The sequence below is a fragment of the Mytilus californianus genome, unplaced genomic scaffold (assembly GCF_021869535.1).
Source record: "Mytilus californianus isolate M0D057914Y unplaced genomic scaffold, xbMytCali1.0.p SCAF_2, whole genome shotgun sequence".
Taxonomy (NCBI): Eukaryota; Metazoa; Mollusca; class Bivalvia; order Mytilida; family Mytilidae; genus Mytilus; species Mytilus californianus.
The window spans coordinates 39,510,192-39,534,927 of NW_026262668.1; the positions used below are offsets into that span (position 1 = coordinate 39,510,192).

The window sequence follows — 24,736 nt, forward strand, 5'->3', positions numbered from 1 at the left end:
ATCTAAATTCATGAATTGTCTATTCCAAAATTTAAAAGAGAGGCGAAAGATACCAAAGGAACATTCAAACTCATAAGTCGAAAATAAAGTGACAACGTCATGGCTAAAAAAGAAAAAGACCAACAGACAAACAACAGTACACAAAACACAACATAGAAAACTAAAGACTGAGCAACACGAATCCCACCAAAAACTGGGAGTGATCTCATGTGCTCAGGAAGGGTAAGCAGATCCTGCTCCAATGATATACTGTAGAACAAATTCATTCACTTATTAGTTTGTTTCCTTTTTCAGCTCAAAATCTAGCATACAGTCTTGACCATCATATAATTGGCTCACTTTGGGCATATGTCTATTTGTGTGCTAAACACATCAGATAGAAGCTTATCATCTGTAAACACCAAGAAATAATAATTAGATTGTGGGTCATGCAAATTTTGTACCATATATAATAAAGTGTGTATTTATCTTTACTACTATTTGAACGTTCTCTGTATATTTTAGGACAGTATGTAGGAAGTATGAATGTATGCAGTATGATTTTGAGAGAGCTGAGGATAATCTGACAAACAAACAAATACAAAAAGAACAACTAGTATGTAATTTAGTAGTATTTTTTATCCGTGAGCCTTAGTTTTTGAAGTATTTTGTCATCAAAAGAAACCAGTAGAATTTAATGCCGAATAAAATATGTTATTCAGTTTAATTGATAAATGTATATACAAAGATAACATTTGTTTGAACACAATATAAAGTAACAGGTTCTAAATCTATAAACCATAAATATGGGACTACTTAGACAATCCTAAATACTTCAAATATGATTAACAGCATTGGCTCATGACTTAATTCAGTTGTGTATGATATGCATTTGTATAATGATATATACTCCTTCCTATCCCCATACATGTGATGGACTGTGAAACTCAGATCAGGAGATTGGGAAATTTTGGTCAGGAGGTTAGGACTCAGATCAGGAGGTTTTTTATCGACATAAATTTTGTCGTAAATGTAACCGTATGATGTAGAAATTGTCTTTTAAAGTGTTTTTTCTTCAACCTTCCATCCGAATGTAATGTGTTTATAGTACCTTTGTAGCCTTTCTAATCGAATGATATCACATTGCAGAAGGAAATATTGAGAGGATACTGTTTCTTGCTTTGTTTTTGATAATTGATTGTTGACTGCTTGTAAATATAGCGCTATGACCTTTTCTTTGTGTATAGATTTGTATTCATGTCTCCATCTCCTTTTATTTGTATTCAATATCATTGGTATAGATAAATAAGAAAGAAATATGCTATACATTTATAACATGATAAATAAATGGAAAAAATAACAAACAATAACAATAGTAATGCATGGTTTTTAAGCATTAAGAAAGTCTTTTTTCTAGAAAACTTAAGACTCAAACAGTGTAAAGTATTTTACTATTTTAGCTAAATCACTGTCTATATATAGATCTATATACCATTGACATATATTATTTAATAACTGAATCACTGGTCTTTGACACTTGGTCATGTAAGACTAAAAAGTACAACTGTACAAGCTGACTTGGCTGCTTTCAATAAACTTGACTCTGCACTAAATATATAAAGTAATCCTGATCCTGGTAACAGTTTGTTGATTTTTATACTCAGGATGCTGTGAATTGTCTTTTAGTCAATGTTTTCTGCTGTCAGTTTGGATCTTGTTGAGCATGATGAAAATCCTTTAATGTACGCATTGGAGTGCGAAATAGGTTATTTTTTTTTAATGAGTTGAAAGTTAATTAAATGTTTTTTTCGGCTTCAAAACCTTCCAATATTGGCAATGATGTTTTGACAACAACATTCCACTTTTCTATCATCAGCTAATCATTGCCAGTATTTCCCTTTAATCATCCTTTGCGTGTGCCATAGACAGAAGCCATGTTAATATTCTATCACCTGAGCTGACACCTGTTTATTATGCAATCAAACTATTATCACTTGTTACATGTAATTAATCGTTGGCCAGGTCAAAATCTACACGGGTTGTGTACAGGTAATGTCAGTTACACCGGAAATGTTCGTTACTCTCAGGTTTTTTCGTCTTCAATAATAAACATTTGTAAACATCGTAGTAAAAAAAAACGGCGCCTGAAAATTTTCATTCATGAAATATTTTATACACAGGATTTTTTTCTCTTCAACGGGAGGACGGAGGAGACCCATGAAAACGGGATTATTGTACTCCCGTCGGGAGGTTCACATGTATGTATCCCTAGATCCAATACAAAAAAAGTCTTATTGGCTTGTTTAATCCAAAAAACTTTTTCCCAGTTGCAATTCCAAGAAATCTACAAAAATTAATGCATTTTAGAAAGTAGAAATATGTAATGATAAGGTTGACATGTCTTTCATGTCTTATAACATTGCTGGTATTAAAGAAATTTAGTATTTTGTTAATAATCATAAATTGCTGTTGATAGTCCTTATGAAAACATTATGTGATGTCAAGGAATAGTAAATGGGCTATGACACAGATTTTGGTAAAATTTTGCATACAACTTTGGTTCGTTGAACTATAACTGAAAACTTAACCAAACTTGGCCACAATCATCATTGAGGTATCTTGTTTAAAAAAATGTGTCCGATGATCCCGCCCGCCAACCAAGATGGCCGACATGCCTAAAAATAGAACATAGGGGTAAAATGCCAGTTTTGTCTATTATTTTGAAAACCGTTATAAATAAAGAAAATTTGACAGGAACAGAAATGTTCAGAATGTTGAGCTCTACCTATTGTCTATTTACATCAAAACTGTCAGACGATTTCTTATAGGAGTTATTGCCCTTAAAAGACAAATTTTACCATTTTTTTTCATTTTTGCCTTTTATCTTGAAAACTATAATAGATAGAGAGAAACTTTAAAATGCAAAAATGATCAGCTAGACATGTTCTACAAATAAGCTAATGGTTGAAATCATCAGTCGACTCCTTATTAGAGTTATGGCCCTTTCATGACAAATTTTTACCAAATTTTTGTGTTTCGCCTTATATCTTAAAAATTAAAATAGATAGATAGAAACTTAAATAGGCAAAAATGATCAGCAAGACAGGATCTACAATTAATACAATATGGTGGAAATCATCCGATGACTCCTTATTGGAGTTATTGCCCTTTAATGACGATTTTTACCAATTTTTTTTTGCGTTTTGCCTTATATGATAAAAATTATAATAAATAGATAGAAACTTAAATAAGCAAAATTGATTAGCAAGCCAAGATCTACTAACAAGTCAAATTTTGCCAATATATTTAGTAAACAGTAAACTGTCACTCTTTCTAGGAGTGTTTGCCCTTAATTTAGGATTTTTTTTTACCCTCTTTTTTGTTTTGAGCAAAACTAAAGAAGATAGAGAGAAACGAAACAGACTAAATGATCAGCAATACAAGATCAACAAAACAGAGATTTTTGTCATGAATTCTATTCTTACCTATAATGTTGGAGAGTGTCATTTGTTGAATATGCATATAGACCAAGGTGAGCAACACAGGCTCTTTAGAGCCTCTAGTTATTATGCTATTTGTTTTCAAAGGTCTATCAAAATTACAGTCAATTCCGGTTATTTGCATAGCCTATTTGTCAGACAAAATTATGCAATTAAGCGGAATATGCTGTTTTAAACTTTATTTAAACAACACTATTAAAAGTGAATGTTAAATAATAGTGAAAGTAATAATGCTTTCAGGAAAAATATACATTGTACTTACCAAATTGCGGTAAAAAAATAGTTGTCAGTTTTAACTAAGCATATATCTAGCTGGAGATTATTTTTTTTTATGCAATTAACAGAAAGTCACAAAGCTTGTTATGCTATGCAGATAACCAGATTTTTTTTTATCATTAGATGAATAAGAAATATTTTGTGCAGGAGAAAATTATGCAATTAACCGAATTATGCAATTAACTGGTATAGGAATAAGTGGAGTCGAATGTATTTATTTTATTGATTAGAATGTCAGCAGCATTTACAGATGCTATGCAGTGGTAACTTAATATGCAAATTAATTTTTTTATGACTACATGTAATAGTTTAGTCACAAATAATGTGATGTCTAGAATGAAAGAATTTTATGATGATAAACATAATTCATTAAGTTATACATAATTTAATAACCAGTGATCACTTTTGATATCTGTGTTAGTTGTAGCTTGTCCTATCTAATGCACTGATTAGGTAATTCAAAAAATACTTGGAGTGTTGTTGAACAAAAAAATAAAGATTGAAAATAAAATAAACTAAAAACTTGCTTGATGTACAATTAAAACTTAATTTATCAAATAACTCAATCAGGCTAGACGTCACACCTGTAGAACACAATCTTTCACCTAGAAACATATGTTCTTATCCAATAAGCTTGTTCACTGATGTTTAAACTTTCAGTCAATGCAAAATTACATACCTGTCAACTCATCCAGATTTTGCAGGTCACACCTGGGAATTTAAGAGCTCAAAAATTTAAGATTATTCTATACCTGCCCTGGTCATCAAATAACCCTGGATTTTACCATCTGACCCATTTTGACCTGTATCCTACTGCTATAAGACTTTTAATGTCTGAAATGCTAGATTTCCTCTGAAATACAGCAAATTCAGAATTCTTCCAGGACAGGAAGTTTAAATATAAATGCTCTGGTGTAAAAACAATATTTTGACACTCCTTTGATTGAAAGGTAACAATTCACTAATTATCGCTAAATTATGCCTTCAGAATGTTGAGACCAAGCCAAGCTTGACAATTAGAATGTGATGTCCTTATTCATAAATTGCTGCTGGCAAACATCAACAATCCTAAAATAAATCATTTTAAAACAATTTGAACTTCTTGATACATACCTGGTGGAGACAGACTAGTCCTTAAACTATTTTGAACCATTTAATTTTTTATAGCTTAAAAGTAAAAGCTTTTTAATCCATGTGCTCAACAAACTACACAGGAGTATATATGTAAACAACTTCTTCTTTCTGTTTATCTCCGTGCTGTATATAAGAGCACATTAGCTAGAATTGATCTAGAATTATAGTTGTGTTTTATAAAATTTATTCAAAACAGTTTGAATGAAACATTTAGAATATTTGAATATTTAATAAATACAATGAAAACATAAATAAAAGTTTTAGATTATTTTCAGTAAATACATTACCATAGTTACAAACATATAAACAATACATTTTAAAATATAAAAATGCCTTCTAAAAATTAAATTCAGCTAAAAAAAAGTGTGTACCGGTACATATTATGGCCTTCATTTTTGTTGTCAAGCCTGCGACTTTTGTCTCAGAAAGCTCGACATAGGGATAGTGATCCGGCGGCGGTGGCAACTGGTGTGTTAGCTAACTTCTTAAAAGCTTAATATTTCAGAAGGTAGAATACCTGGATCCTTCATACTTTGTATATAGATGCCTTATGTTATGAAGTTTCCGTCTGTCATATGTCCATCGACCTTGACCTCATTTTCATGGTTCAGTGACTACTTGAAAAAAAAGTTAAGATTTTTAGTATTCTTAATTTCTCTCTTATTATGAGTAATAGGATAGCTATATTTGGTATGTGCGTATCTTGCAAGGTCCTCATGCCCGTCAGACAGTTTTTACATGACCTCGACCTCATTTCATGGATCAGTGAACAAGTAAGTTTTGCAGGTCAAGTCCATATCTCAGATACTATAAGCAATAGGTCTACTATATTTGGTGTATGGAATGATTGTAAGGTGTACATGTCCAACTGGCAGGTGTCATCTCACCTTGACCTCATTTTCATGGTTCAGTGCACGTGGTTATAGTTAATTTTTTTTTTTGTCTGTTTTTCTTGTACTGTATGCAATAGGTCTACTATGTTTGGTGTATGGAATGAGTGTAAGTTGTACATGTCCAACTGGCAGGTGTCATCTCTCCTTGACATCATTTTCATGGTTCATTGGTTAAAGTTAAAATAAGTTTTTATACGACCGCAAAAACATTTTGCGGTCGTATATTGGTATGACGTTGGTGTCGTCGTTGTCTGAAGACACATTGGTTTTCGCACTCTAACTTTAGCTTAAGTGAATGGATCTCTATGAAATTTTACCATAAGGTTCAATACCACAAAAGGAAGGATGGGATTGATTTTGGGGGTTATGGTACCAACAGTTAAGGAATCAGGGGCCAAAAAGGGGCCAAAAATAAGCATTTTTGTAACTTCCAGACATAAATTGTGTGTTAGTGTATGGATCTCTCTGACATTGTACCACAATGTTCCATATCACAAAGGGAATGCTTGGATTGATTTTGGGGGTTATTGCCTCAAAATTTAGGAATAATGGGGCCAAAAAAGGGCCAAAAAACAAGCATTTTTCTAGTTTCATGACAATAACTTGTGTGTAAGTGTATGGATCTTTCTGAAATTGTACTACAAGGTTACATATCACAAAGGGAAAGCTGGAATTGAGTTTGGGTGTAATTGCCCAAAACGTTTAGGAATAAGGGGCCAAAAAGGGGCCAAAAATAAGCATTTTTCTAGTTTCCAGACAATAACTTGTGTTCAAGTGTATGGATCTCTCTGAAATTGTACTACAAGGTACCATACCACAAAGGGAAGGCTGGGATTGATTTTGGGGGTAATTGCCTCAAAATTTTAGGAATTAGGGGCTAAAAAGGGGCAAAAAACAAGCATTTTTCTAGTTTCAGGACAATAACTTGTGTGTAAGTGTATGGATCTTTATGAAATTGTACTACAAGGTTCCATAATAACAAGGGAAAGCTGGTTTTGAGTTTGGGGGTAATTGCCCTAAACGTTTAGGAATTTGGGGCCAAAAAGGGGTCTAAAAACAAGCATTTTTCTAGTTTCCAGACAATAACTTGTGTTCAAGTGTATGGATCTCTCTGAAATTGTACTGCAAGGTACCATACCACAAAGGGAAGGCTGGGATTGAGTTTGGGGGTGATGAATCATAAGGGGGTTCAAAAAATTTGGGGAAGGGATTTTTTCTTCCTTTTTTTCCTTTTTTTTCTTTAAAATTTTCCATTTTAAATTGGTTATTTCTGATTTATATATAAAAGCAAATAATAATGATATGGTTTGAATAGGTAAATTGAAAATTTTTAAGTTCTTAGACCACATTCATTGTGTCAGAAACCTATGCTGTGTCAAATATTTAATCACAATCCAAATTCAGTGCTGTATCAAGCTTGAATGTTGTGTCCATACTTGCCCCAACTGTTCAGGGTTCGACCTCTGCGGTCGTATCAAGCTGCGCCCAGCGGAGCATTTTATTGTGTTTTGGTCTGTTTTTCATATACTGTATAAAATAAATCAACTATGTTTGGTGTATGAAAATATTTTACGATGTACATGTCATTCTGGCATGTTTTATTTGACCTTGACATCATTTTTACGGTTCATTGCTCAATGTTAAGTTTTTGTTTTTGGTCTATTTTTCTAATACTTTCAGCAATAGGTCAACTATATTTGGATTATGGACATGATGGAATGATTGTAAGGTGTACATGTCCAACTGGCAGGTGTCTTCTGACCTTGAACTCATTTTCATGGTTCAGTGGTCAAAGTTAAGTTTTTTAGTTTTGGTCCTTTTTTCTTATACTATATGCAATAGGTGAACAATATTTGGTGTATGGAAATATTTTAGGATGTACATGTCTGTCTCGCAGGTTTTATCTGACCTTGACCTGATTTTTGTGGTTCATTGCTCAGTGTTAAAATTTGGTGTTTTGGTCTATTTTTGTTCAACTTTAAGCAATAGGTCAACTATATTTGGTGTATGGAATGTTTATAAGGTGTTTATGTCTGTCCGCCAGGTATCATATGATCTTAACCCCTTTTACATGGCTCATTGGTCAATGTTAAGTTTTAATGTTGAACTTTGTTTCTTAGAAAGTATAAGCAATAAGTCAACTTTATTTGGTGTATGGAATGATTGTAAGGCGTATCTGTCTGTCTGGCAGGGTTCATATGACCTTGACCTTATTTTCATGGTTCATAGGTCAATGTTAGTTTTTTTTCATTCTTCACTGCCATCTTTAATCACAGTAATCAATATCAATGGTATATCACTGAGTTATTTCACTCTTAACCACAGTTATCTAGCATATCTTCATATAGCGGATACTAACCTATACAATTAGTAGTATGAAGACACTATGATAGTTGTCTTCAGCAGGCCTGGCAGCAGCTTTAGCGTTCATACAGGCATCAGCAGCAACGACATTATCTCATTATTTACAGTTTAAAATTTATAATGTATGTCTGATAGCATTTACTTTCAACATAACTTCAATTAGAAATACACAACAGGCGAGATATATCTGTGTGTCCACTCTTGTTTACAAATATTGACAGGTATGAAATTAAGTTCTATTTGAAAATTAAGACAGAACTTTTTCAATTAAAGTTGAAATATAAATATATGATAAAATTGAGAGACTGTTCTGTATTATACTTTTCACATATACACTTAAAGTGGTGGGTTATTGTTTTAATATACATGCAACACATGGACAACTATAGATCTTGGCAAAATATTGTTTTGTTTCTACAAGTTTCTTATTGTTGTGCTAGTCAACGTTACATCTTTTAAAGTTATTGAAGTTCGTAATTCAGGTTTTAATGGTAATAATTTTCACATAAAATGGCAAGAAACAAAAATGTCACTCTCTTCAAAGTTTACAGTACAAAGCACAAATAAAACAAACACTTAGTCTATTACATTGCTTATCTTTACTTGAATAAATCGACAATGATAAAATAAGCTGACATACACTGTTATGCTCAGAGCATGTCAAATCCTGCATTCCAAATGTCCCTAGAGCTTATAATACTGTATTGTTCGCACATCCCTCAGTAGGTCAACTTCCTCAAGTACTACAGTACACAGTAGAATTCAGTACTGGTAGATAACTTTACCATCTTACTGAGAGAGCAATAGGCAAAACAAAAATTTTATTTTCCCCACTTCTGTCATTTGGTTGTTAGAGGGGAATCTTAATTATGTTTGAAGATAAACACAAATAAATAATAATTGGCGTACAAATGTGTAAGACGAAATGTTCTGAATTTTCAGGTATACCGTATACCGTAGCGGGTTATTTTTGCAGGGTGTTTATTTTCGCTTATTTTGGCGGATAAAGGAAATTCGTGAAAAATAAATTTCGAAAATTTATGCATATGATCAGTACTTTCTAATAGCTAAAGCGTAATGTAAACGATCTATTAATTTCAGTCGATTGTTCAATAACGGTTTATGTTAGTTATTCACCGATATTTTATAATGTAGCTGTCAGGTGATAGTTAGTTTAGTAGTGTCAAATAATACAAGAGTGTAAGGTACTCTCCCAGGTATTTACCCTTCTTAATTAGTGTCAAATAATATATAAGAGTTGCAAGCCACTCTTAATAATTATACCCCACGCAACGAGTTGCGGAGGGTATAATGTTTTTGACCCGTCTGTCCGTCCGTCCGTCTGTCCGTCCGTCCGTCAGTCCGTCAGTCCGTCTGTCCGTCAGTCCTGTTTCTTGTCATCGCAACTCCTCTCAAACCACACAACAGAATTTCATGAAACCTTTTTAGATAATAAGGACATACTATGTAGATGTGCATATCAACAGGAAATTACGGTTCAATTTTTTTTCTAGGAGTTACGCCCCTTTGAACTTATTTACTTTAATGTACTACTGCAACAGTTTGTCATCGCAACTCCTCTGATACCACACAACAGAATTTCATGAAACCTTTTTAGATAATAAGGACATACTATGTAGATGTGCATATCAACAGGAAATTACGGTTCAATTTTTTTTCTAGGAGTTACGCCCCTTTGAACTTATTTGCTTCAATGTACTACTGCAACAGTTTGTCATCACAACTCCTCTGAAACCACACAACAGAATTTCATAAAACTTTGTAGATAATAAGGTCATACTATGTAGATGTGCATATCGACAGGAAATTATGATTCAATATTTTTTCTAGGAGTTATGCCCCTTTGAACTTATTTGCTTCAATGTCTTCTGCAACAGTTTTTCATCGCAACTCCTCTGAAACCACACAACATAATTTCATGAAACTTTGTAGATAATAAGGACATACTATGTAGATGTGCATATTGACAGGAGATTATGATTCAATTTTTTTTTCTTACACATATTTTATTTCTCCAATGACAATGTGAGGACGTGGGGTATGTGAGCGTGCTCACTAAGGTTCTTTAATTTTATAATCTAATTAGTACAAAATCAACCGTAACTTTTACAAGAAGTTTGTACACCTGTGACAAATATCTAAGTCACTGGTAATCTATTGATTAACTGTATCAAAATATAATCAATAAATGAGACGTCATGCAGGTAAAACAATTACCGGTATTTAACCATAGCGACTGACACTTGTTTGTCCATTTTTTCAACTTTTTAACTGCAAACATTTCAGTATACATGGTATATTCCGCTATAATATTTAATTGTAACTAATGCAGAGTATAAGTGTTGTTTATACAGGCAGAATGGTTTCTTCCATGAGATTGGGCAGTTTATTCCATTATAAGGTCAAAGGTTGTGTCTAATTTGGTCTGCCTGATAATCAAGGATTAGGTTCTCAGATTACATTTGCAGGCTGCCGGCTTCTCAGTTTTGATTTGGCTGTTGAATACAAAGGACGTTTACTCTTTAGGAAAATGTTTTCAATTTCACCCACCATCCACCCCAATCTACCACCTTCAATATTTCACTAAATGAGGGAGCAGTTCTCAGCAACCCAGTGGTGTTTAAATAAATGATCATTACGAAATTCACCACTGGTTAATTTCTCTTCTTATCCCCAAGTAATTAACTACTTTTCATCTCTCCACCGTCAAATCAACCCCTTTTTCGTAGCACCCTGTTAAAATTTTGGAACTCTCTGCGTTCCAGTTGATTGGCGGAGTGTCCATGTCCACGGGGCTTGGCTACACACTATAAGTGTTGTCGGCAGGGACTGGAGCAAAATTTTCCCAGCTGAGATTCTGACTCCCATAGGGCAAACTTATATAATACTATAAAAGTTAAATTTTATCCAGCCTTTGTTATCAACAGCCTTATCAAATTGTTGGAGTTATTAAATTTTGATGTCAGGTGTAGTCAGTTTGTCTGGTTCTGGTTTTTGTCTCGCCTTGACAGAGTCAAAAAGCGAGACATAGGTATGCTGTTTCCAGCATCGGCGGCGTCAACAATGTATTAGTTTGTGATTAGGTCTAGTTTATGGTGAACCACTAGTGGTAGGTCAATGATATTTGGTATGCAGTTGTATTAGCATTGGCACATCTCATTTCCATGGAGATTATTTGGCCCTGCCCCCTCAGTCATGGTCTATTAACTCTGAAACTTTTGCTTAGTTTACATGTATTAGTTTGTGATTAGGTCAGTTTATAGGTAACCACTAGTGTTAGGTCAATGATATTTGGTATGCAGTTGTATAAGAATTGGCATATCTAATTTCTATGGAGATTATTTGGCTCCGCCCCCTCTGGCTCAGTCATGGTCTATTGACTTGAAACTTTTGCTTAGTTTACACGTATTAGTTTGTGATTAGGTCAGTTCAAGGGGAACCATTTGTGGTAGGCCAATGTTAATAGGTATGCAGTTGTATAAGCATTAGCACATCTCATTTCCATGGAAAATATTTGGCCCCGTCCATCAGTCATGGTCTATTGACTTTGAAACTTTTGCTTAGTTTACATGTATTAGTTTGTGATTAGATCAGTTTAACTTTAAGATGAACAGCTAATGTGAAGTCAATGATATTTGGTATGCAAATTTATTGGCATTTGCAAGTCTTGTTTCTATGGAGATTATATAACCCCACCCCCTCATCATGGTTCATTGACTTTGAAACTTTTACATAGTTTACAAGTAGTTTACAAGTTAATTTTTGTGTTTAAGTTTGTTTATAGGGAATGACTTATGATAAGTCAATGGTATTTGGTATGCAGTTGTATTAGCATTGGCACATCTCATTTGCATGGAGATTGTTAAGCCATGTACCTTCAGTCATGGTTCATTGACTTTGAATATTTGCATTCCTTACATGTTAAAGTATTGATATTTTAATTTCAACATTTGCATTATCAAATTGAAAATTACAAAAAGACGAGACATATCTCTGTGTAAACAGTTTATTATAGGGTCAATAATTGTGGTTCTTCATCTATAGACACAATTGAGAGAGTTGTAGTGTTTGGTTTCAACAGCTTTTGTATATACATATTTATGTTGAGCTATCATTTGGCACCAGTCGTTCCATGGTTAAAGAGACAACACTTTGATAGACACTATTACACAAAAGGATCTCCAAAATTTAATAAGAGGTCTTTAGGTCATGACAAAGCACAGTCGTACCCAGGATCATATGGAATGTGTTAGGGGTGTCACTTGGCATTTGTCGTCTCCAATGTGCTTACATGTCTATGTGGGCCTCAAGTCATCACTTTGCATCTGTCGCTCAATGTCTCTTAAGCTGTCATGTTTCCCCCAGGACGAAAGAATAAATTGGGATTAACTGATCCGCCAAAATAAAAACAGTCAAAATTTTTCGTATACTTTGTTGCCCCTGAATCGCGAAATTTTACACCTGCGAAAATAACCGGCTATACAGTATTTCAAAAAGGCAGTGTCCATATGCTGAATAGATGTAGGGAAATATGATAATCATGTTTACAATTCCCTTTCAGAACCTAGGAAAAGCAGGAAGTTCATTCTCACTGACAGGAATGAAGTCAAAAATTTTTGGTGGAGACACACCTGAACAAAGAGAACACAAAATTAAACAGTTAGAGGAACAAATTAAACAGACTGATGTAGACCTTAGAAAAGTAGGGGAGGAAACCCAGTAAGTTTTTTTGAAGAAAACAAAATATGTAGATGTCATAAATTATTTAGCCAGTTTTAGTAAATAAAAAGTATTGCACACAATACAAAGATAGAAGAGGTATTTACAGGACCAAGTTTGTTTACATTATCTGTACAGGAAATAATAGAACACTGGCACTATGCATCAGGATTTCCTTCAAATTTGAAACATTCTCTCCATTTCTGCTTGAATTCATCAAAAAAAAAATGGCACATAACAAAGATGGCATTTTTCTAACTTGTTTTGGATATAGTTTGAATAAGCTCCTTTTCCCAAAGTAAGTGTGAAGCTTTAAATGCAATATCAATAAAAAAATTATTTTTTTTAGCCAGTTCAGATGTTATCCAAAAAAACACAAGAAGCACAAAATGTCCTTTTCCCTTTTATGACATTGTATTACACAACACATTATGTATTGTTTTACAAACATGGCCCTGGGAATACCTCCTTTATCTCTGCATTCAGTGCAATATTTTTTATTTCCTAACGTGAGCTAAGAAATCAGATATTTGACCATTTTACTTTCCCCACCCGATGTTGATCCTAGTTCCCATATAAGTTCATAAATAAAAATTACACGATGTCTCTGAGAAAACTCGTTTTTTGCTAGTAAAATCTGTATTATGTTTTTAACAAAAGTAACTTATATAAGTTATAATATTTGAAAGAGTCTCATTTTCAACGTAACTGTGATAGGTCATTTTGAAAAGTTATTTGTTCATGTGTTATCTTTTGTCTGAAGTTTGCCATATGCCATCTATACTAAGTTATTTATTGGAGAATGTTGATATTTTGTCAATGGGGGCATGCATATATAAGATGATACAATGTTGCCTCATCCTAATCAATTGTCAAAACTTATTCTGCTTGGTACAATATTCCTTAACAATAACAATATTAATCGAATATTTTTAAGGATTTGTGATTCAATAAAACTTGATCACATGTACATTTGTATTTACCTGTACTCAGTTTGCACGCCAATACTGTTGTGTTTAGCTTTTCGTAGGTCAAAAAAGCATACTGCACAGGGCATACAGTATGTTACTTAGAATACACCTAGAAATCCCCAATTTTACATTGTCCATGCAATAGTTGTTGATTGATAATATACTAGTAACAATTTTAGCCTTTGGTTGAGGTCAATATGATGTTATATCGACCTAGAGAAGCATATCGACCTCGGACTTGGCCCTCAGTCAATATGCTTCTCTTGCATTTGGGACGATATAACCTCGTATCTACCTCATGCAAAGGCTATAATTGTATAAAATGAGTGCAATTATAGTAATGATTCATTATACATATAGATATTAAAGGTCTACATTTTGCCTGATTTTTCAAGCAACAGAGAAAATTGATATATTAACAGACAAACACATCTATCTGTTTGCAGCAAAAAGACAGTTAGAAAAAATCAACAAAAACTTGTGACACTGAAATTTTTTAATAGGGTAAAATTATTGTTTTAAAAATTTCATTTATCTAGATTGTATGTAGAAGTTGTATGAAAAATTGCACAAATGTATTTTTTATTTTTAACTGAATAACATTTTTTACAGAAAGTTTATTGACACAGCTTTAAGAGACATAGACAGATTCAAAAGACAGAAAGTGAAAGATTTAAAAGAAATATTTACAAATTATGCCATAATGCAGATTAAACAATGCAAAAAGGTATTTTTAAGCTTTCGTATGGATTCGTTATGATGAAAATATTTAATATAGCTACATCTGTCTGTTTTGGGGCCTGGGTGGATGTGTGGTCTAAGTATTCCAAGTACTGTATCACAAGTCTGTCAACACTGAGGTTGTGAATTTCAGTCCCGACATGGCAAGTGCGCTCAACTTCAATCTTAATTGACTAGGATTGTCAGTTATCCTGCCGAAGGTTGATTGTTGTCTCCGGCAACCCTGGCTTCCTCCACCAATAAAGACTGACCACCACGAAATAGCACAATAGTGCTTAAATTGGCATTAAACACCAAGCAATCAATCTGTCTGTTGTTTTATTTTTATTTTGATACATTGGTTGCAATGAAATACTCTGATTTCCCAGTCCAATAAAAACTAATATCTCACATGCGAAAAATCCTGTAATTACTCCCCTGATGTCATACACCAATAAGTGTTGTCATGACATTGTCATAGAATATGCATCAAAATAAGTGACAATTTGTGACCCAAGGATCTGAAATCAAAAGACCTTATAAGGATTTGAAATCAAAAGACCTCAGGTCTTAACAGCTTATGGTTTATGAGTTTCACCAACCTACCGTTAAGTAAAATAATGAAGGGAAGATAACTCCTTTAAGATGTCACTGGATTGATATGGTAAAAATTGACTGAAGCTTCCTGAAGATGTTACGAACAATTTAAAAAAAAAAACAGTTGGTCTAGTTTTGCCATCACTTGTTGTCCTTCCGCCATTTTTAATAACAATCTTATCTCTGAAGCTGCCAGGCCAAATGTTACCAAACTTTTCCTGAATGTTCCATATGGTATTGTGTTTAAAAATTTGTATCTAGGGATTTGATCCATCAACAAACATGGCCACTGTTGCTAAAAATAGAACATGGGGGGTAAAATGCAGTTTTTATACGACCGCAAAAAAATTTTGTGGTCGTATATTGGTATGACGTTGGCGTCTTCGTCGTCGTCGTCGTCGTCCGGCGTCGTCGTCCGAATACATATTGGTTTTCGCACTCTAACTTTAGTTTAAGTGAATGGATCTTTTTGAAATTTGACCATAAGGTTAAATACCACAAAAGGAAGGTTGGGATTGATTTTGGGGGTTATGGTACCAACAGTTAAGGAATGAGGGGCCAAAAAGGGGCCAAAAATGAGCATTTTCTAGTTTCCAGGCAATAACTGTGGAACGGTGTATGGATCTCTCTGAAATTATACTACAAGTTTCCATACCACAAAGGGATGGTTAGGATTTGCTTTGGGGGGTTATGGCTCAAACCGTTTAGGAATTAGGGGCAAAAAAGGGGGAAAAACAAGGTTGTCCTGGTTAATGGACAAATACTTTAGTACAAAACATAATTTAAAGCAGTGTAAGGGAGATAAATCAAATACATCATTGAAATTATCTCCCTTACACTGCTTTTAAATTATGTATAAAGTAATGGTTAATGAACAATAAAGATAATCTAAAACAGTGTAAGGGAGGTAATCCAAATACAACGTTTTGGTTACTTCCCTTACACTGCTTTTAAATTATGTTTAAAGAAATGCATATTTATAAAGGAAGACCAGTAAAAATATCTGCAAATGTTTTCATCTTTTTTTTTTACAAAAAAATCCATATGAAAGATTTGACACTATATTTTTATTAATTCTATTATAAAATAGATTAAGTTAGCACTATGGTAAATTTAAATGGGTAATTATGGTTGCTAACTCCATTGGAAATTTGAATTGAGATTATGACCATATCTTGAGGGAAAGAATTTTTTTGGGGGAAAAAGGGGGGGGGGGGATAAAAAAGAAATTGTGGGGGGCCAATTTTTTCTCATTTCAGATTTCAGAAATTAAAAAGAATTATTCTTCAAATATTATTTTTTTTTCAAATTTCAAATATTGAAAAATTTCAAGAAGTAATCTTTAATTGCACAGTATGGCGCATTAGATTTGTAAAATCTTTGGTCACATTTATTAATTTGTTATGCCGAATCTAACAGTGTATTTAGATTTTTAATTTTGGGTCCAGTTTTCAAATTGGTCTACATTAATGTCCAAAGGGTCCAAAATTAAACTTTGTTTGATTTTAGCAAAAATTGAATATATGAGGTTCTTTGATATGCTGAATCTAAACATGTATTTAGATTTTTGATTTTTGGCCCAGTTTTCAAGTTGGTCCAAATTGGGGTCCAAAATTAAACTTTGTTTGATTTCAACAAAAATTGAATATATGGGGTTCTTTGATATGCTGAATCTAACCATGTATTTAGATTTTTTATTTGTGGACCCCGTTATCTAATTGGTTCATATTGAGGTCAAAAGGGTCCAAAATTAAACTTTGTTTGATTTCATCTAAAATTGAATTATTGGGGTTCTTTGATATTCCAAATCTAACCATGTATTTAGGTTTTTAATTTTGGGTCCTGTTTTTTAAATTGGTCTACATTGAGGTCCAAAGGGTCCAAATTAAACTTAGTTTGATTTTAACAAAAATTGAATTCTTGGGGTTCTTTGATTTGCTGAATCTAAACATGTGTTTAGATTTTTGATTATGGGCCCAGTTTTCAAGTTGGTTCAAGATAGGGTCCAGTATTTAAACTTTGTTTGATTTCAACAAAAATTGAATATATGAGGTTCTTTGATATGCTGAATCTAACCATGTATTTAGATTTTTGATTATGGGCCCAGTTTTCAAGTTGGTCCAAATTGGGGTCCAAAATTAAACTTTGTTTGATTTCAACAAAAATTGAATATATGAGGTTCTTTGATATGCTGAATCTAACCATGTATTTAGATTTTTTATTTGTAGGCCCCGCTATCAAATTGGTTCATATTGAGGTCAAAAGGGTCCAAAATTAAACTTTGTTTGATTTCATCGAAAATTGAATTATTGGGGTTCTTTGATATGCCAAATCTAACCGTGTTTTTAGATTTTTAATTTGGGTCCCGTTTTTTAAATTGGTCTTCATTGAGGTCCAAAGGGTCCAAAATTAAACTTAGTTTGATTTTAACAAAAATTGAATTCTTGGGGTTCTTTGATATGCTGAATCTAAACATGTGTTTAGATTTTTGATTATGGGCCCAGTTTTCAAGTTGGTCCAAGTTGGGGTCCAAAATTATACTTTTTTTGATTTCAACAAAAATTGAATATATGGGGTTCTTTGTTATGCTGAATCTAACCATGAATTTAGATTTTTTATTTGTGGGCCCCGCTATCAAATTGGTTCATATTGAGGTCAAAAGGGTCCAAAATTAAACTTTGTTTGATTTCATCAAAAATTGAATTATTGGGGTTCTTTGATATTCCAAATCTAACCGTATATTTAGATTTTTAATTTTAAGTCCCGTTTTTTAAATTGGTCTACATTAAGGTCCAAAGGGTCCAAAATTAAACTTAGTTTGATTTTAGCAAAAATTGAATTCTTGGGGTTCTTTGATATGCTGAATCTAAACATGTGTTTAGATTTTTGATTATGGGCCCAGTTTTCAAGTTTGTCCAAGTTGGGGTCCAAAATTAAACTTTGTTTGATTTTAACAAAAATTGAATATATGGGGTTCTTTGATATGCTGAATCTAACCATGTATTTTGATTTTGGACATTGGACCATAATAGGTAAATTAAAAAAATTCAAGTTCTTAGACCACATTCTTTCTGTGTCAGAAACCTATGCTGTGTCAAATATTTAATAACAATCCAAATTCTGAGCTGTATCAAGCTTGAATGTTGTGTCCATACTTGCCCCAACTGTTCAGGGTTCGACCTCTGCGGTCGTATCAAGCTGCGCCCCAGCGAAGCATTTTATTGGCTTATATCTTAAAAAATTAAAGTAGTTAGAGCAAATCTGACATGGGATGAAAATGATCAGCAGGTCAAGGTCTATCTCCTGTTACCTCCTATGAAAAGTAAATTTTTAGTAAATTTCAAAGTTTTTGGCTTATATCTCCAAAACTAAAGCAGTTAGAGCATATATGATATGGGTAGAATTGATCTGCAGGTCAAAGTCTAATTCCTGCGGAATTTTCAGAAAAATCAGACAACCCATTTAGAGTTGTTATTTGCCTGGCCCTGAAATGACAATTTTTTACAAATTTCTCAGTTTTTAGTTATTATTTTGAAAACTATAACAGATAGAAAGAAATTTTGAACAGTAAAAACTACCAGAACAATAAGATCTACAAATAAGTCAAACTTGGCGGAAATTGTCAAATGACTCCTCATAGGAATTGTTGCCTTTAAATGATGATATTACCCTTTTGCATTTTTTTTAGGAAACTATATAGCTGATAGAGATAATCTTTTGATAGTAAAATTGTTCAACAAAAAATGATCTACACATAAGTCTACATGAATGAATCGTCAATTGACCCTTTAAAGGAGTTATTGCCCTTAGAAGACTAATTTTGCTTTTTTTTTTGCAGAAACTATAGTAGATAGAGGGAAATTGTAAAGTCAAAAGTGTTCAGCAAAATAAGATCTACAAATAAGTCAACTATTTCAAAATTGTCAATTGACTGTTTACAGGAGTTGTTGCCATTAAAAGATGGATTTTATCAATTTAAAAAAAAAATTTCAGAAACAATTATAGAAAGAGAGAAGTTGTAAATATCAAAGATGTTTAGCACAATCAGATCTACAAATAAGTCAATAGGCTTGTATGCAGACTTTTGTTAAACCACGAAATCACACATCTGTGCGAAAACAAACATTTTTTCTCAATTTGCAAAAATTGGTACCCCTGAAAATAAATGAATCCTCAGTACCAATATTACCCTTTTATGCATTTTATGCAAGAACAAGATAAATAGAGAGCAATAATATATTGCAAAAATGTTCAGCAAAATAAGATCTACCAATAAGCCAACATGGTAGAAATAGTCATTTTTACAGTAGTTGTCGTCTGTTTATGTAGTTCATATGTGTTTCTCGTTTCTCGTTTTTATATAGATTAGACCGTTTTTTTTTCTGTTTGAATGGTTTTACACTAGTAATTTTTTTGGGGCCCTTTATAGCTTGCTGTTCGGTGAGAGCCAATGCTCCGTGTTGAAGGCCGTACCTTGACCTATAATGGTTTACTTTTATAAATTGTAACTTGGATGGAGAGTTGTCTCATTGGCACTCATACCACATCTTCTTATATCTATTTGACCCTTGAGAGGAGTAATTGATCTTGAAAGATTTTCCCCCATTTTAGCAGTTTTTGTACAAACTATAATAGATAGAGAGAAACAGTATAAAAGCAAAAATGATCAGCACAATAAGATCCATGGCGGAAATTGTCAACCTACTCCTAATGGAAGTTATTTCCCCTGAATGATGATTGTTATGCATTTTTTTTGCATTTTTTTTTAAAACTATAGGAGTTAGAGAGAAACTTTAAACAGCAAAAAAGTTAAACAAAATAAGATCTACAAGTCAACATGGCCAAAATGTCACGCTAGTTATAAGATTTATTGCTTATAATGGATGTTATTTTCTTATCTCAAAAACTATAAACAGTAAAAATTATCATCAATACTAGACCTACAAAAATGCCACTAAATAAGCAAACATAACTGATTGCAAAAAAGAAAAAAAGTTATCAAAATGGCATATTTTTTTACCAGGAGAGCGATTCAGGCTCTTGGGAGCCTTTTCTTTTGGTTTGAAGAGGATCGAATAAAACAGTGTTGAAAGAGAGCTCTTCCAAGTAAAAGTGTTGGCATAGAGTATGTGAGTTTCAAAAGCGCCATAACTTTTGGAAATCATATACCTATAGCTAATATGTTATCAAGATGTTGTGAATGTTTTCGAAACAAAATAAACATCACAAAACAGATAAAAAGGTGACAAATGAAGAAGGAAGAAAAAAAGTAGTAATAATCAGAAAAAAGTCAAAACTTAAATATCACCTTCCCAGTACACTGTTATCCTTACATAGACTTACATTGAAACATTTTTAGTTGTGAAATTAAAGATTTGCAAAAATTTACAAAATGTAACCATTTTTAGTTTGACCATATGTTTTCAAATATTTTTTATCCAAGATGCAAGTTTGATTAGTTCAGTTGTTAATGGGGATAACATCAAATCTTTGATATTTCCTAGTTTGCTATTAATTATTTTTTTGTTTGCCATAGCATAAACAATTTAGGTTACGCTTTTAAAAAACATATTTTAAAAATTCAGAAATTTGGATATACTTTACTAAAAAAAAAATTAATATTGATAGGCCCATTTGTAATTTGAAAATATTGATAACAATTTGGAATATACATTTTTTTTTTTTATCAAAATGGGTTTTAAATGAAATGAACAGTTAACAAATGATATTTTAAACCACAGGGAATAGCTGTTTGGACAAGTGCTAAAGATTGTTTGACAAAGATGTGACCATTTAGACCAGTAGTGACAATCTACATGGCTTAATAAGAGAAGAAAAGTTAAACAATGGAACATGTGATCCCAGAAATGAACCAAAATGGCTGCCTGCACTATAAATTGAAAAAAAAGATTCAAAAGTATATCCTGGTTGTTGGTATATTTTATTATGAAATAGTTTCACATTGAAAAACAAATTGTAGCATGTTCTTTTCCTTTTGGTTTAAGTTTCATTAAATTTTACTGATGTATAGTGGATAGGAAGCCAGAAATTGTAAACATTCAGGCTATTTGAAAACATTTTCAAGTTTAGTATGAAAAATTGATATTGAAACAGAATCAATGAACACAAACACATCTTGTTGAATGCTATTAAACAATGTGTGCATTTGTTATAGTGAGAATCTAATAAACAGTGAAAAGGCAAGATTGGTAATTGTTACATGTACAAGTATATGTTATGAAATTTTTGTGTTATTAACTGGCTTATTCTGTTTCAGCCCTGATATAGATTTTAGGTTAGCAGTTTTAAGCCTAGGACCAGGATGGGTCAAGTTGTGTTGAAATTGCTTTTGCCTCTTCAGTGTAATTTTGAACACCTCTGATTCTGTTTCCCCTACCTATTTGGTGTTCAATATGTTTGCTTTTGTAGTTTCCAAACAACATTTGGAAAACAACCATTAGTGAAATATCCTAAATTGGGTTTGGTTTAATATAATACAGTTTTTGTCGAGCCTACAACATTTATGTCGCGAAAGCGAGACATAGTGATCCTAGATTCAGTCATCGGCGGCGTCAACATTTAGGTTCAGTCTGTGGTTGAAGTTTTTTTTAGACATTATTAACTTTGTCTAACCTTCATGGAATTTTAGGAAATTTGGACAGAAGCTTGTTTATGACCAAAATACAGTATCCAGAGTGAAATTTTGAAAATATTTATTTTCATTTTTCCATATTTTACTGATAAATGGACTTAGTTTTTTTTACAGATAAACATTCAGATTCAGTCTGAGGTTAAAGTTTTTCTATCATCAATAACTTTGTCAAACCTTTAAGGAATTTTATGAAATTTGGACAGAAGCTTGTTTATGACCAAAATACAGTATCTAGAGTGAAATTTTGAAAATATTTATTTTCATTTTTCCATATTTTACTGATAAATGGACTAAATTTTTTTTACAAATAAACATTCAGATTCAGTCTGAGGTTAAAGTTTTTCAGTCATCAATAACTTTGTCAAACCACTAAGGAATTTTATGAAATTTGGACAGAAGCTTGAAAGTGACCAAAGTAGAGAATTCAGAACAAAATTTTGAATATATTTTATTTTCATTTTCCAGTATTTTACTGATAAATGGACTTAGTTTTTTTTACAAATAAACATTCAGATTCAGTCTGAGGTTAAAGTTTTTCAGTCATCAATAACTTTGTCAAACCACCAAGGAAATTATGAAATTTGGACAGAAGCTTGATAGTGACCAAAATAGAGTATTCAGAACAAAATTTTGAAAATATTTTATTTTCATTTTCCCGTATTTTACTGATAAATGGACTTAGTTTTTTTTTATAGAACTTTAAAAAGTTGATACAGTCTAGGGTTAAAGTTTGTTACAAGTCAATTACTTTGTCAAAGCTTCATAGAATTTATGAAACTTTGGCAGAAGCTTTTTTATGATTAAGAGATAATGTCTGAAGCAAACTTTTGAAAATATATTTTTTTCATTTTCATTTTTTTTTTCTGATAAGATAGACTTAGTTTTTGACAGTGAACATTTACAGGTAGTCTGGGATTAGATTTTTTTGACATGATAAATTTGTAAACCCTCATCGATTGTTATGAAACTTGGACAGAAGCTAATCTTCAATAACAAGAAACAGCATCTAAAGAAAATTAAAAATTTTTTTTTTTAAATTTCTGTATTTTACTGATAAATGGACTCACATTTTAAAGTCAATATTACACTTTTACACTGACAGCAGCAATAGCAGGTGAGAAACTGGGTTCTGCGGAACCCCTTACGAATTTTTTTGTGTATTGGACCATTGGCTGAAAAGATGTATTAATATCAGCAGGGCTAAGTCATTACATTTTAGTACAACACAAGTTGATTTTACCATATTAGAGCTGATTTAATCAAACAATTTAATATTAAAAATTAATGCAGGAAATAGAATTAGAGCTCTTGTTACTGTTAATATTTTCACATTCAGGTATCCAAAGAATACAAAACAATAGTAGAGATGATTTATATATTTCTTGATGTAACAGTCATTCTAATTTGACATGATTGGTGCATTTATATAAACTCTACTGAAATATAAATAGTATATGCTATTTCAATAGGTTGAACAAAATAAGCATATTACAACTTAACTGAAGTCATACACATTTTTTACTTGCATCTAAGCTTTTTTGTGATCACATGGTCAATTATGCAATAGATTCCTACAAAGATGAATAAACACTCCAAAGTCTGAATTTACATTGGCCTTTTCACCTTGTCTAACAGAATGTTAGTTGGTTTTCTACATAACTGACAAAGTGCATATGATTGCTTTTCTAAAATAAATGTTGAATCTAGCTTGGCCACCCTGCTTTATATGTATTAAAAATGTATATACAAATGTATCATGTGAAAATTACATACTTCAAGTGGAAACAAATGTTTTCAGTTGTGTCATTGTTGTAGCTTAGCAGTGTTTTTTTTTCTTCTACAAAATGAATCTTTTGTTTCTCAGAAATCTATACTGGTAAGAAAATTGGCATTCATTTTACTAGTATTCATTTTGAATAGCTCAGTTCAGCTACATTTAAATTATACAAATTCAATTGCATGTGTTTGAAGTCATATCGCAGACATGTATCATACATTTCTGATGATTACTATGTATATCCTCTTTTTAAGTCAACAATTAGTTGCAATACTATATAGATATCCTTGTAAAATTCAATATGAAAAATTCTGAGCATCAAAAGATTAATTTTGAAGGACTATTATTTATTGAATTTAAATATTTGTGCAATATGTTGTTATTTTTTTTTGTTTACAATTGTTAAAATAAAAATACCTCAGAGATAAAAAGCCTTTTGATACATTACCTAGTATGAGGGGTGTTCAGTTAGAAAAAACTTTTCTTGATGCAGATAAAATCTAACCTTTTTTAAAGCAATTGCTTTAATGCTATGGCCTATAGCCATTTTTGTGACCCAGATCAAGTCAAAGTTTTTTTTAGCAGAATCCTAATCTGTTATTCTTAAAATCCTATATATGTTTTCTAATGACATACATTAATAAAAACAGTTGAAAAATAAGTTTCAACATGTGTTTTTGTAGATGTATTTTTGTATTTAAGGTGACAACCGTTTGACTATCAAAGAATGTAGAAGTCGGAGTGAAAAAGTGCATTTTTTATAACTATGATTTCGTTCTTGAGATGTTTCAACAAAATATCGAATAATATCAGTTGTTGATTTAATATTGAAAATTTGACTGAATTATCCCTTATATATTTTAGGTTGTTTAATTCGTCTTTCTTTTTGAAAGAGGTCAATTTGCTCTGGTTCATTCATAAAATTATCATTCATTCATAAAATTATCGTAAAATCACTTCGCATGTTATAGTAATGTAATCTAATCTCACATTATCTATACTACTAAAATAACGAGGTCCAGTTTGTTAGCCGACATGCTGTAAAAACAATGAATCAAAGAATTCAACTTTATATATAACTCATATAGGACACTGTTGTTGATTAAAAATTACACCATTCCAGGCCCTTTTGT

General features: G+C 32.1%; 1 protein-coding gene across 1 annotated transcript in view; it reads left to right on the top strand.

Moving 5' to 3' along the window:
* LOC127727926 (sorting nexin-4-like) overlaps positions 1 to 24,264 on the top strand; it is a 129,135-nt gene extending 104,871 nt beyond the window's left edge. The window contains exons 11-14 of the mRNA XM_052235083.1: positions 505 to 595; positions 12,729 to 12,886; positions 14,470 to 14,584; positions 20,916 to 24,264. Coding sequence (XP_052091043.1) covers positions 505 to 595; positions 12,729 to 12,886; positions 14,470 to 14,584; positions 20,916 to 20,963 — 412 coding nt within the window. The 3' untranslated portion in view covers positions 20,964 to 24,264. The remainder of the gene's footprint in view (positions 1 to 504; positions 596 to 12,728; positions 12,887 to 14,469; positions 14,585 to 20,915) is intronic.
* Positions 24,265 to 24,736: the final 472 nt, after the last annotated feature.